The 13605-nt window shown below is 37.5% G+C and overlaps 1 protein-coding gene across 5 annotated transcripts in view; it reads right to left on the minus strand.

Moving 5' to 3' along the window:
- PDE11A (phosphodiesterase 11A) overlaps positions 1-13605 on the minus strand; it is a 169905-nt gene that overhangs the window by 69398 nt on the left and 86902 nt on the right. For all 5 annotated transcript variants that reach the window (XR_005556245.1, XM_039339355.1, XM_039339353.1 and 2 more), the window contains exons 7-10: positions 12118-12193; positions 11263-11330; positions 9304-9396; positions 8311-8361 (exon numbers count right to left, since the gene is read on the minus strand). Coding sequence is in view for 4 of the 5 variants with exons in the window: in XM_039339355.1 (XP_039195289.1) it covers positions 8311-8361; positions 9304-9396; positions 11263-11330; positions 12118-12193 (288 nt within the window). In the remaining variant the exon portion in view is untranslated. The remainder of the gene's footprint in view (positions 1-8310; positions 8362-9303; positions 9397-11262; positions 11331-12117; positions 12194-13605) is intronic.

Raw genomic sequence — 13605 nt, forward strand, 5'->3', positions numbered from 1 at the left:
TCTCCATCTACTGTTACAAGAACTCAGGTGTGTGAAGTGATGAAATCACACTATTTTTCTGTCCCTATCAATAATAGGCAATAGTTCAAAGAAAAAAATGGGAAGCACTTGCAGCCTCACTGAAGCAGATCTAGTATTTTAGTAGCTGCCACCCACAAGGGGAATGTGACAGAAATAAAATTGGGCATCCTGTGCTTCTTGTGATGCTTAATATTGGCTTAATAATTTTTGCTAAAGTAATGTTATTAATATTTTAATAAGGAAATAACCACAATCATATTAGAATTCATAATATACCCATAATAATCATATATATTTGACAGTCTAAATCAAAGGTGACAGAAAGCCAGAATATTTTGCCTTCTGCTGTGAATGATGCAATGATTTCATCTAATTTAGGCTGTTTCCAATCAGTTTTCTCTCAATTTTTAGGTGACAGCACTATGGTTTTCTTAAGAGATGGAATCACAATAAAGGAAAATCCATTACAAATGGCCGTGTAACATATTATAGCAAGCTAAACCTGAAGAACAAAGCTAATCTGTTTCCACAATATGACACTGAACATGCAACTACGATATCTAAGGAGAACATAAAGGGTCATTTTGAAGTGCTAAACCTCAAAGTGGTTGTTAAGGATGAATGTGAAAAAAAAACTGCCAAAAACCAAGAAGCAGAAAGAAAGAAAGAAAAATAAGATGTCAGAATAGTGGACATTGCCTTGAAGAGAAAGAACCTAACACCAAGACATATAAATATCTCAGAAAGGAACTTTAGAAAGAATTCGTTTGAAGAGACTACAGGCAGGCATCTCTGAAGACATCAACTATGGAAACAGACATGGAAAAACAAGAGAACTCTTCCAAAAGATTTCCAAACTCAGAAAGAGATTCCAATCTTAAATGCATATGCTAAAGGCTTCCAGTCGACAATAACCAAAGAAGATCAAATAAAGTGGAAGGAATATATTGAAATACTACAGGGGTGTCAATATTTAAGATGCCTTTGAAGATATTACCTACTTTACAAGGTACTCTAGTATTAGAAAAAGTAAGATCGGCACTCCAGTCATTACCAAGTATGAAACTACAGAAACGGCTGGAATACCCACAGTAATATGATGAGTAACATACGAATAATCTATAAGGGTTCTAATCAAACCATGTGAGAAAATGCAGAGAACAATAACAAATTGGAAAAGGTCAGTCTACATGATGATAACCAAGAAAGGAGACTGTTTGACAGTATTCTAAAAGTTAGAATAAATAATACCTAGGCTCGTCCAACATAGACAACAAGGAAAAGGAGCTTTTTCCAGATGGTTTCAGAAAAGGGCAGGGAAAAAGAAACATTGTTGTGATTCATGCTGGATAATTGACAGAAATAAAGCATATCAAAAATAAGTCAGAATTATTAAGAGCCGAGGTGGCGCAGCAGTTAGAGTGCAATACTGTGTTCAGCAGGTCAGCGGTTCAAATCTCACCGGCTCAAGGTTGACTCAGCCTTCCATCCTTCCGAGGTAAGTAAAATGAGGACCCAGATTGTTGGGGGCAATGTAAATATATATATATATATATATATATATATATATATATATATATATAATATATAGTAGGTCTTTGGTTGTTCGGGTTTTCTCCCGCGTAAAATTGGAAGTGTCTTGGCGACGTTTCGACGAAGTCCCATTCGTCATCTTCAGGCTTGTGTTTTCAGCTTCGTGCTTCGAGCAGCTGCTCGAAGCACGAAGCTGAAAACACAAGCCTGAAGATGACGAATGGGACTTCGTCGAAACGTCGCCAAGACACTTCCAATTTTACGCGGGAGAAAACCCGAACAACCAAAGACCTACATACAAACACCCGCGAAAACCTCAGAAATATATATATATATATATATATATATATATATATATATATATATATATATATATATATATACACACACACACACACATACACATTGCCTACTGGTGTACACCGCTTAGAGCAGTGATGGCGAACCTATGACACGCGTGTCAGTGCTGACACGCGTAGCCATTTGGGGTGACACGCGCAGGATTTCATGCGATTTTATGCAATTCATCCTCGGCTCCTGCACGCCGAGGATGAAAGAAAATTTTTTTTTGTTTTCGCCACGGAAGAGAAATCCCCACGGATACCTGGCGGGTCACCAGGTTATGTGGGACTTGAACCCACTAAAACTCTCCCATTATGACTACCGCCCCCCTAGAGCAACCGTACCACTACGGTCTTGGATCCAGGAAGGATGAAAGAAATACGCTCTGTGCTGGAGGAACGGGGGGCGGGACGTGTGATCTTCCCCACCCACACTCACTCATTCACTGTGTCCCCGCCGTAAACTTCAGCCTGCGCCACCGCCAACTGACAGGCAAGCACAGGCACAGCCCCTTTATCAGCGCAGGGGCTGCTGGTAAGGCGTGCGTGCCGTGCGCACACACTTCATCAGCACGGCTGAGAGTACGTTAGGGAGGACCCCCAGGAGAGGAGCACAGGAACAGTGCGCACCTTTCTCCAGTCAGGTCGCAATTAGTGAGTGCCACACAGTAAGGGGGACCTGTGAGCGCCATTAGCAGCAACTATTGGGGTGCCATGGACTTGTAATTGCCCACAATAACTGAGATAAGTGAGGGGGAGGCTGTGTTAGGCTAGTTAACCCCTAATTGGCTAACAAGCTATCTATAATTCTATCTGCTGTCACTGGCCCACTGATGGAGCACCCAAAAAATAAAAAACAAAGGTTAAGTAAAGGGAGTGGTAGTAGCAGTGGCCGACCCTTTCAAGAGACATGGAGCGAGATGTATGGTATTATAGAAAAAAATGGCAGATCATTTTGCGTTCTATGTACTGAAACGGTAGTAAGCAGAACGTGGAATATAAATAGACATTTTGAAACTAATCATTCCCAGCTCTTGGAAAAAAGTGAGGATGAAAGGAAGGAATACATTTCCAGGAAGCTACACCTTTATAAGAGCCAATCTAACTCCATCCTTAAATTTATAAAAGGCTGTACAAATTTAACATCTGCAAGTTTGAGCATTGCTCACTCCATAGCTCAGCATGCAAAAGCACTTAATGAGGGAGAATTTATTAAAGAAACTCTCCTAAGATGTGCGCCACTTCTATTTCACGATATGCAGAATAAAGATGCAATTATTAAGAGAATATCTGAGTTACCACTCAGTAGAAATATCATAAAAGACCGAATAATGAGACTGAACACAAACGTACAACATCAATTAAAGAGAGACATAAGGAATTGTAAATATTTTTCCATCTGTCTTGATGAAACTACTGATGTCATGTCACATGCTCAGTTGGCCATTATTGGTCGATATTCTGATAGTCACACAATGAGAGAAGAGTTGATAAAGTTAGTATCAGTTCCAACAAGTACATCAGGAAGCGAAATATGTAAGGTTGTTATGCAAACATTCTGCGACCTAAGCATTGATATCTCTAAAGTTGTGTCAGTGACGACAGATGGTGCCCCAAACATGGTGGGGAAAAAAGTTGGATTTGTGAAATTGTTTACAGAAGCTATTGGACATCCGATTGTGCCTTTTCATTGTATTATCCATCAGGAGGCTTTATGTGCCAAGGCAGGATTCACTGACTTAAATGACTTAATGTCAGTTGTTACAAAAATAGTTAATTTAATAGCTGCTCGCCCCCTTCACAAGCGAGAATTTTCAGCACTTTTACTGGAGGTTGATTCCACCTACAGTGGACTGCTGATGTACAATAATGTAAGATGGCTGAGCCGAGGCAAGGTTCTTGAGCGCTTTGTGGAGTGCTTTGAAGAAATTAAGGTATTTCTTGAAGATAAGGATCTGGGAAACTTTCCTCAGCTCAATGATGATAAGTGGGTCAACACCCTGATGTTTTTTACAGATCTCTCTGTACATGTTAATGAACTGAACTTAAAGTTACAAGGTTTTGGCAAAAGTATTGATGTTATGTTTGGATACATAAAAGCTTTTGAAAGTAAAGTAAAAATTTTCAAGCGAGATGTAGAAACTAAAACGTATAAGTATTTTCCTCGAGTACAAAAGCATTTTGAGAAGGCCAGTGCAGCTGTACGAAATGAAGTGGAACTCTTGCATATGAAGTGCCAGCATGTTTTAGACTCGTTACTTGACCAGTTTACTGATAGATTTAGTCAATTTAGAAGCCTAGAACAGACCATGAGAATAATTAAATATCCTGATGTAGTAGTCTACAATAGTTTGGAATTAAATGGTTTCCAATGGACGCAAATATATGATTTGGAGATGCAGCTTGCAGAATTTCAAGACAACATCTGGGCTCAGGTGTTTGTCGACTTGAGGTCAAAGCTTGAGAATCTGGAAAGGGGCCGCTTGGAGAATCAAGATGAGTGCCACTACGAACAGGAAATTTGGAGTGCCTGGAACAGACTACCAGACACTTTTAGCACCCTGAAAAATATAGCAACAGCTTTACTCACAATTTTTCCTTCTACGTACTTTTGTGAGACCTTATTCTCAGCATTAAATAATATCAAAACCAACAAAAGAAACAGATTGACAGATGAGGTTAGTAGCGCTTGCTTGGGCCTGAAGTGTACAAAATACCAACCTTCAATTGAAGATTTAGCCAATGAAATTCAGCAACAAAAAAGTCACTAATATGCAGGTTAGTTAAAGAATTTGCCCTCCCCCTCACTTATCTCAGTTCACGGCACCCCAAACAAGTTCAATAATATCAAGGGCAACATACGAAATCGACAGATTGATGAACAAAGAAGTTACTAAGCAGGTATGTTAAATAATTTGTTTTTGGTTTATTAAATACAATTATATATTGCAATTATACATTTTTGTAGTTTAAACTATAAATTGCGCAAAATTGTGTTTTTTTGTCGAAGTGACACACCACGCGAGTTATGCTCGATTTTTTGCCGAATTTTGACACACCACGCCGAAAAGGTTGCCCATCACTGGCTTAGAGAGTGCTTGCACTTAAAGCGATATATAAGTCTCATAAAATAATAATAATAATAATAATAATAATAATAATAATAATAATAATAATAAATAATGTTTCATTGGCTATATAAAGGCTTTTGATTGTTGTTGATCGTGTGAAGCTATGGAATGGGTTTAAAAACATGGGAAATCCAGAATAACCCCACTGTCCTCATGAGAAACCCTTACACGAGCCAGGAAATGACAAGATGAAACAGACTGGCTCCATGTCAGCAAAGAAGTAAGACAAGCCTGTATCTTCTCTCCTTATTTATTCCACTTATAAGTTATAAATTGGATATATATTAAAAAAAGCTGGACTGAAAGAAAATGTATCTTTAAAACTGGAGGAAGAAGTTAAATTATAAAATACCTATTTGGGGGATTCCTGGACAAGCAATTCAGGGGGTTTCTAAGGGGGTGAATTTTGATAATATTTCTTATAAAGAATTACTTATTTGGTCGGGTACTGATTGGCAACTAAAGTCTGATTGGCAACTTCTCGCACAAAAAAAAAGATCTCGCAAAGTTGGAATTGATTGATTTAACTTTTTAGTCCCACCCAGTCTGCCGTTACCACTGAAGCCACGCCCACCCAATTGGCCACACCCACCCAATGGGTCATGCCCACCCAGCACCTGACAATACATAAGTGAGTTTTGGGTTGCAGTTTGGGCACCAAGTCTCTAAAAGATTTGCCATCATTGCTCTATATGGAAGATATTTTCCTGTGCTATTTTTTAAAATTTAGCTAAAGTCCTTACATAAAAAAGAAAGAAAAAAATGCATAATCTCTTACAAAAAAATTGTACATCTCAATGTATTCGATCTAACAAAGTTTTGCAAAAAAATATGTTAAAATCTTTTGCTTGATTTCTACAAAACACAGAATACCATATCATTTTTTATTTTTTTTACTGATGCAAATCTCTGGAGCTATACAACACATTGCTGAAATGTATATACATGCACAACAACCAATACATAAATGCTTCACCATATTAGTGTTGAATGCTATTTCAACAAATAGAAATGACTTTTGAAGCAGTAATTAATTACAAGTCCTATTGATTATATCTTTGTTTTGTGTTTGGGCTTAGCAAAGGTCAGAAGTGCCTAACCAAAAATATTACATATTGAACCAAAGATGTATAAAACAAGTGGTTCAATATTTTGTATCATAAGATTCTCCAGAGTATTATTTGCCCTACAAAAATGAATACAAACTATAAATAATATAACTCATCCATGAATTATTAATTTGTTACATACACATCATTCCCAGCTGCACAATTTAGATAAGCATTTTTTTTCCACTTAACTGTAAATACTTTAAGAAACAGAACTGTTCACATATTTTCTTTGGAAATGGACTTGGTTGAAATTTAAGACAAAACTAATTTTTCTTAGTCTCAGGACTTAAAGAGCACTTACTTTTTCTGAAGTAATTTTACAAAGCTAGTCTGTACATATCAGTTACAGTTTTTCTAGATGCTGGTCTAGTATCAGATATCACTTAAAACTGTGCTTTATGCTAGAGCCAGAATTTATGATCCAAAACATGGCTTGAATTACCAACACTCTAGCAAATAATGGCTGAAAGAATTCTATCTAGTTTGTTGGTTATCTGAATGTACAATATCCATATTCAACCCCCCTATAACCATAAACCACATGTATCTATGGGGCAGAGAGTGGTATAGCCTACAAGGATTGGCAGCAATCCTGAACTTGTTATTTCTTGTATTGCATATTAGCTTGTTCCTTGTGCATGGAATTTTCTTTCTGGATTTCTAGTTATTTCACTTTAACAAAATGTTGCTATGGTTTTTTTTAATGTCCTATTTTCTGGCTTCCTTATTCATCTTTCATCTCCTTTGCCTTCTATCTTCTGACCAGTTAAGTTTCTCTTTCCCTTCCTACTCCTTTCTCTCATATATAACGTATCACTGAGATAATGACCTTTGCAAACAAGGTATTTTTTATTATAGTACTCTGCACACATTAGGCACTTCCATCAATATACAAATATGACGATTAGTCACTACAATGGAACGGTCAACTAGTAGAAAGCAGATAAAATTCCTATACCAGTGATGGTGAACCTTTTAGAGATCGAGTGCCCCAAACTGGCCCTGCCCGTATTCTACCCCCTGCCCCGCCCCTGCCCCGCCCCCACTCCACCTGCCTGCAGGGCCACTCACCGCCTCCAGGGCCTGCCGCAATCGCCCAGCAGCGCCATGGCAGCCACGCCTTCTGCCTGTGCCCCGCAGCATCAACTGTGCGCGATGGGGCGTGAGGGCAGACTCTTGTCTACACTGCCTGGCTGCCATGTCCTTGGCTGCGCTGCTCTGCATGGGCCATGCTCGGGGGTGACTCTCCTCCAGGGGGACTGCTGGTGAGGGAGTCGCGGGGGGGGCAAGGTTTGGGCAACGGCATGTGTGCCTACAGAGAGGGCTCCGAGTGCCGCTCTGGCGCCTGTGCCATAGGTTCGCCACCACTGTCCTATACCATATCAAACTAGGATGACTAACCTATATTCCACAGGCCATATACGGCTTCCAGTTCCCAATTTGCACCCTCCCATCGTGCTGCCCCAGATTATAGCAATATGTACAATTGTTCTCACCACAAACTATTATAGCACTTATCACTAAATAAAATGTTAAAATGGAGGAACTACATCAACAAATTTGGCTTTGCACGTCGCATGTAACCATAGCTTTGCCTACAGCTTTTGGACATCACACTAATGTAAAAATACTGCAACTCTCAAATCAAAAGTTTACAGTACTTGTCCTCAATGCTATAATTTGCTTTATTTGATTTAATTTGCTTGTGGCAGGGTGTTTATTTTTTTTATTATTGAACGTATGTATACCTCACTTTTCTGCTTATATAAGCAGTCTAGATGCCTTACAATCTCAATTCAGACCCGATGGTTTCTAAGCCACAATGTTCATTATACTGAATGAACTTTACCAACTGTGGCTTATTCAACAAACCTCAGTTATTGAGCACACCATGACCAACCATGGCTAAACACAATATGTGAGCCAAGTAAAAGTGAAAGACAGAAAATAGAAAGTTACAAGTGCATTTATTGAGGGAGGAATAATGCAGAGCCAAAATCATAAAATCCAGAAAACCCTAGCAAGAGTCATCATTTGATCACAAACATTTCACAAACACTGAAGAAACTGCATAGCAACCGAAGAAATTGAATCAGCAGTCTATTTCTATTACAGATTCAAATATATTTTTATTAAAAATTTTGCAGAATAAGTGAAATATCATTATGTTACCTTAAATTTGTCAAGTTCTGCCTTTGAACATGTTGCATGATAAGACAGCACCTGATCCAGAACAAATGGGGGGGGGGAGAGAGAAATGGTTACAGGTGAGAAGCTAAATTAGTCTTCTTAAGTCATCAAGGAAGTGAATATTACAATGGTTTATTAGTATCTCTGCAATATATATTATCCATGAAACTACTTACCCTGGTGGGCCCAATTTTAAAGAAAACTAGAATGCCCATGATTCTACTTCTAGATTAATACAGCTACTCATCTATGCCTACTTCGAGTTTTTAAGTGTTTTCAGCATAATTTGCAAGGCAAATTAATAAATAAGTCATTTAAATTATTTTTGATCCTGGCAATAGTACCAACCACCATTGTACAGAGATATAATTGCCCGGGAAAAAGTATCTTGAAAAACTGAGGGGTTGCCGAGAGGCACCAAACATTTTGTTTTTTTTGTTTTTTGTTTTTTTTTACAAATCTTAAAAATGTTTCCTAATAGTTTGTTTTTAAAAGTTGAATTAAATGATTGAGTTACGTACAGAAACTACTCATACCAAATTAAGAAATTAGATAACAGTCTAAAAGAGTTTTTTTAAAAAACTCTAAAATCTGTCTCACTTTGCAGGAATAAAACTGTAATAATGAGCCGATCATTTAGACATTTTTTACAATGTTTCTTCTGTTTCTTCAGTCTTTTTTTTTTTAACAAAAAGATTGTTTTTTTCACTTGTTTAATAGAGAGGAAGTCAAAGTTCAGTATATATAACTTTTTTTGTTTTCTTTTGTTTCTATTTTCAATATTAATTTCTTTCCAGTCTGCAATTCCTGTTCATTTTCTATATGCTATCACACTGCAACAATTCAATACTTGTATATGTATTGGCATTGTTGCCTTCTTACCAACCCCTTTCCAATTATATATATAGCATCCTTCGAATCAGTCTCATAAAAAGTTAAAAAAAAAAAAGCAGCCTGATTTTCAATAATACTTACATCAAGAGCCACAGATTGCTTTGCCCAGGACTTCTTCACTTGATCATACATTATAGTATTATTGATGCCCAAGCCACAAAATATAACAAAAGCCTAAAAAAAAAAAGAAATCTAACTTTAATATAGGTGATTTCAAAATCTAATAATACTGAATGGAATAAAGAAAGCAATGTTCTGGTTCCTAAGGCGTGCATGAAATAGAAAACCCATATTGTGTGTGACTGAGAACAAAACAGTCCGATTTAAAATGCTACTGTGTTACAACTCAAGGAAACATGGAAACAATTAAGTTCTTCCTTCTCAGGACTGTATGAATACACAGAGTGGCAGTCTATGCAGATTTTGGCGTGTCAGTTTGCAGAAAGATTAGTTTTAATTTTTTTAAAACCCCCAAAATGAGAAAGAAATTTGAAATTTCCTATACAAGTTTCAGAGATTCTTGTCCAGGGGGCAAGGGGGAGTGCTGACTTTTTCCCTATTTATTGTGAGTTTTCTTGTAGATAGTCAGCAACACGTACACCCGACATCACAATTCTTATTTTTCATTTTCAAGATGAGGTTTTATCTTTTTGGGCAGCCTTGCAATAGCTGGCTTATGAACATATGAATGAAGAAATAAATATGCTTCTCTATACTGGAATGAGAGAGAGAGAGAGAGAGAGAGAGAGAGAGAGAGGGAGGGAGGGAGGGAGGGAGGGAGGGAGGGAGGGAAGGAAGGAAGGAAGGAAGGAAGGAAGGAAGGAAGGAAGGAAGGAAGGAAGGAAGGAAGGAAGGAAGGAAGGAAGGAAGGAAGGATGGATTGCAGGGAAGAAATTTTACAAGGAAAATACAAAATTGCTTCCCTAGACACTGGTGCTTAAGTGTATCTTCTAAAACCTCAGCTTCTCAGAAAAAGAACAAGAATGAGTCATGCATGTATGCTTGATTGGGGGAAAAAAACCTCCTCTTTTTACTCCAAATGCCAAAGAAACAAATACTGGACATCGCAACACCTTTTTATAGCAAAATACATCATAGCCTGCATCACTATTGCACAGAAACATGAACAGAGTTCAAGCCCTCAGCAAAACTCAACAATTAGCTGAAACCAACCAGTACAGACTTTTTATATGAGTTTGTGCCCTACAAGCTCAATAAATTATGATTGGTTGCATAGCCAGACATATGTTTAGACTGGATTTGGCCTCTTTATCCACCTATTGAGTCCTTCCCAAGAACCTAAGATAGGCAGATATTGTTTAATAATATTAAAGCTATAATTATTACATTATACGTGTTTCATATGCAAACATAATTATTTATTTTTAAGCCAAAATGGAAGAGCAAAGTTTGGTGTGTTTTCAGAATAGCAGATTCAACCTTCCACTTCAGTTTTACTATTTTATTGTCTCATTATCACTCAAACAAATGCCGAAGCACTACAGCAACACAGGTTCTAAAGATAACTGCCACCACTAATATACAGTTAGTCCTCAAATTGCAACAACAGTTCATTTAGTGACTGTTCAAAGTTACAACTGACCATTCTTCATACTTACGACTGTGGTAGCATCCCCATGGTCACATGATTTACAATCGGATGCTTGGCAGCTGACTCACATTTATGACGGTTGCAGTGTCCCAGAGTCATGTGATCGCCTTTTGCGACCTTCTGACAAGCAAAGTCAATGGGGGAAGCCAGATTCACTTAACAACCATGTTACTAGTTTAACAAATGCAGTGATTCACTCAACAAATGTGGCAAGGAAAGTTGTAAAATGGGGCAAAGCTCACTTAACAAAACATAAATTTGGGGCTCAGTTGTGGTCATAAGTTGAAATTGTACTGAAATCAAATAATCCAAGAAGATTCTATTAGATTTTTTTATTTGCCACACGTGTTACAGGAAGTCATGTATAGAAATATATATGCTGCAGTGAATATTATGTAATTAAACTGCATCAATTTGACATGTCTTACCTCAAAGAGTCGCTGATCAGCATCATCAAAAGGTTTTCCATCAAGTCTATTCAGCACCTGAGCAACCCCTTTACAAGGAATTAGCAAGCATAGTTAATTTTATATTTTAAAGGAAACTGTGTATTCACAATGATAAAACGTATACGTAAATAAATTAATGAAGGAGATATGCCACAAAACAAGAACTCAAAATTCAAAAACCATAAAGCATAATACTTGCATTATAAATTATAAATGCTATTATATCAACAGCCTCTGATACTGGATTACTAATATATTCATCAAGGCTTGAATTCAGCTGAATGAAACAACTCAAAATAGTAGCTTCCCCCCCCCCTTCCATACTGGCTGAATTAGATTTAGCTCTGAGTGTCAAACTTCATGTCAACTTATTGTACAAATATTCTTTGTGTATCGCATTTTTTAACATAACAAATTCCATGAGACAATAAATTATAATTAAATTTGGAAGCGGAGCGATCTGTTGCTTGCCAAACTTCTTCCTAATCCTCTTTTAGATATTGCTGGATCAGTAGTTAAAACGTCAGAAATAGGGTTTTGTTTATTTTTTCAAGCAGAATTTTATTTATTTTTAGTATATTACTACCATTAATAATTAATAAATTAATTACTAAAACAGCCAATAGTAAAGTTTCGTTACAGTTCTAGATAGTTTTCTAGATTGTTTTACCATTTTATATGGACATATACAATATCAATATAAATTTAATTTGCAAATGTACAAAATAACAGTTTCTTATTATTACAGTACTACTGCAGTAATTGATAGTGAACTATATCATATCAACACATTAACACATGTTTTATATTTAAAAAGTATTTTTAGTATCTTACCAATTATTTGGTGACTGTTATTCCATATAGGTACGCAGAGTACAGATCTTATATGAAAACCAGACATCTGATCAATCTAGATAAAAAAAATCATCAACTATCATAACATATGATTTAGTCTTAATCCAAAAGGTATTTAGGACCACAATTGGGAACACAACTTCTATCACTAAGTGAGAAGAGTTACAGCTGATTTACAAACTTTTTGCCGCAGTCATTAAGCGAATCATGCAGTCATTAAGCAAATCCAACTTTCCCCATTGACTTTGCTTGTTGGAAGCTGCCTGGGAAGGTCACAAATGAAGATCATGTGACCCTAGGTCATTATACCATCATAAATACACACTGGTTGCCAAATGCCGAATTTTGATCACGTTACAACTAGGTGCTGTGACAGTTGTAAATGTGAGGATCACTTTTAAGTCATTCTTTCAGCACTGTCGTAACTTTGAACAGTTGCTAAATAAATGGTCATAAGTTGAGGACTACCTGTACCATCATTCCATTGCATATTTGAAAAAAAAAGTGCTAATTTGAAATAATAACACAATTACTTGGCAAAATGATATGTATCTATGCATCTTAATTGAACACATCTCAGTTGTACTAAAAAACTTTCTTCCTGAACTTTGGTGATCCTTTTTTAAAATCTGTTTTGTATTTTAATAGTCTTTGCTGCTTTTCATCATTTTAAGCAAAAATTTATGGTATATGGCAATGGTGGCGAACCTATGGCACGCGTGCCAGAGGCAGCACTCGGAGCCCTCTCTGTGGGCATGCGCACCATTGCCCCAGCCCCGCTTCCCCCCACAGCCCCCTCACCAGCAGCTCCCCCCAGAGGAGAATCTCCCCCAGGCACGGCCCGTGTGGAGCAGCACAGCCAAGGACATGGCAGCCGGGCAGCAGGGACAAGACTCCGCCCTTGTGCCCCATCGCGTGCAGATGATGCTGTGGGGTGCGGGTGGAAGGCATGGCGGCCATGGCATTGCAAGGTCTCCTGGGCGATCTGCTGCAGAGGGCCAAGGAGGCAGTGAGTGGCCCTGCAGGTTGGCGGGGCAGAGGCAGAGCGTGAGCGGGCTGGGGCGGTTTTTGGGCACTCGGTCTCTAAAAGGTTCGCCATCACTGGTATATGGAGTTCAACCTGTGATTTTTGCTGTGCTGTAAATTAAGTAGTTGCTGGACCCATTACTAAACTATAAATAAGTTTCCAAAAAGTTAAAGGAACTTCAGAACTAAACTATATAATAAATTTGCTTACAATTCAAGAAGTGCAGGAAAGGAACAGAAACAAAATCTGATGGCAAATTTCAGTTCTTAGCTTTCTTTTATACTAATCAGATGTTATTTTAATAATAAAGAATTTTTGTCTTCAATAATCATTGTTCCTGAAAAATTGACTTTGGAGATTAACTATTAAAGAGCAACACAATAGCATGAAGAATTAATTATGGCTTTTTCTGCCTCATAAAAAACAATATTCTTTCTCCA

Source organism: Crotalus tigris, unplaced genomic scaffold (assembly GCF_016545835.1).
Source record: "Crotalus tigris isolate CLP2741 ecotype Arizona unplaced genomic scaffold, ASM1654583v1 scf7180000017733.2605024, whole genome shotgun sequence".
In the NCBI taxonomy this organism is placed as follows: domain Eukaryota; kingdom Metazoa; phylum Chordata; class Lepidosauria; order Squamata; family Viperidae; genus Crotalus; species Crotalus tigris.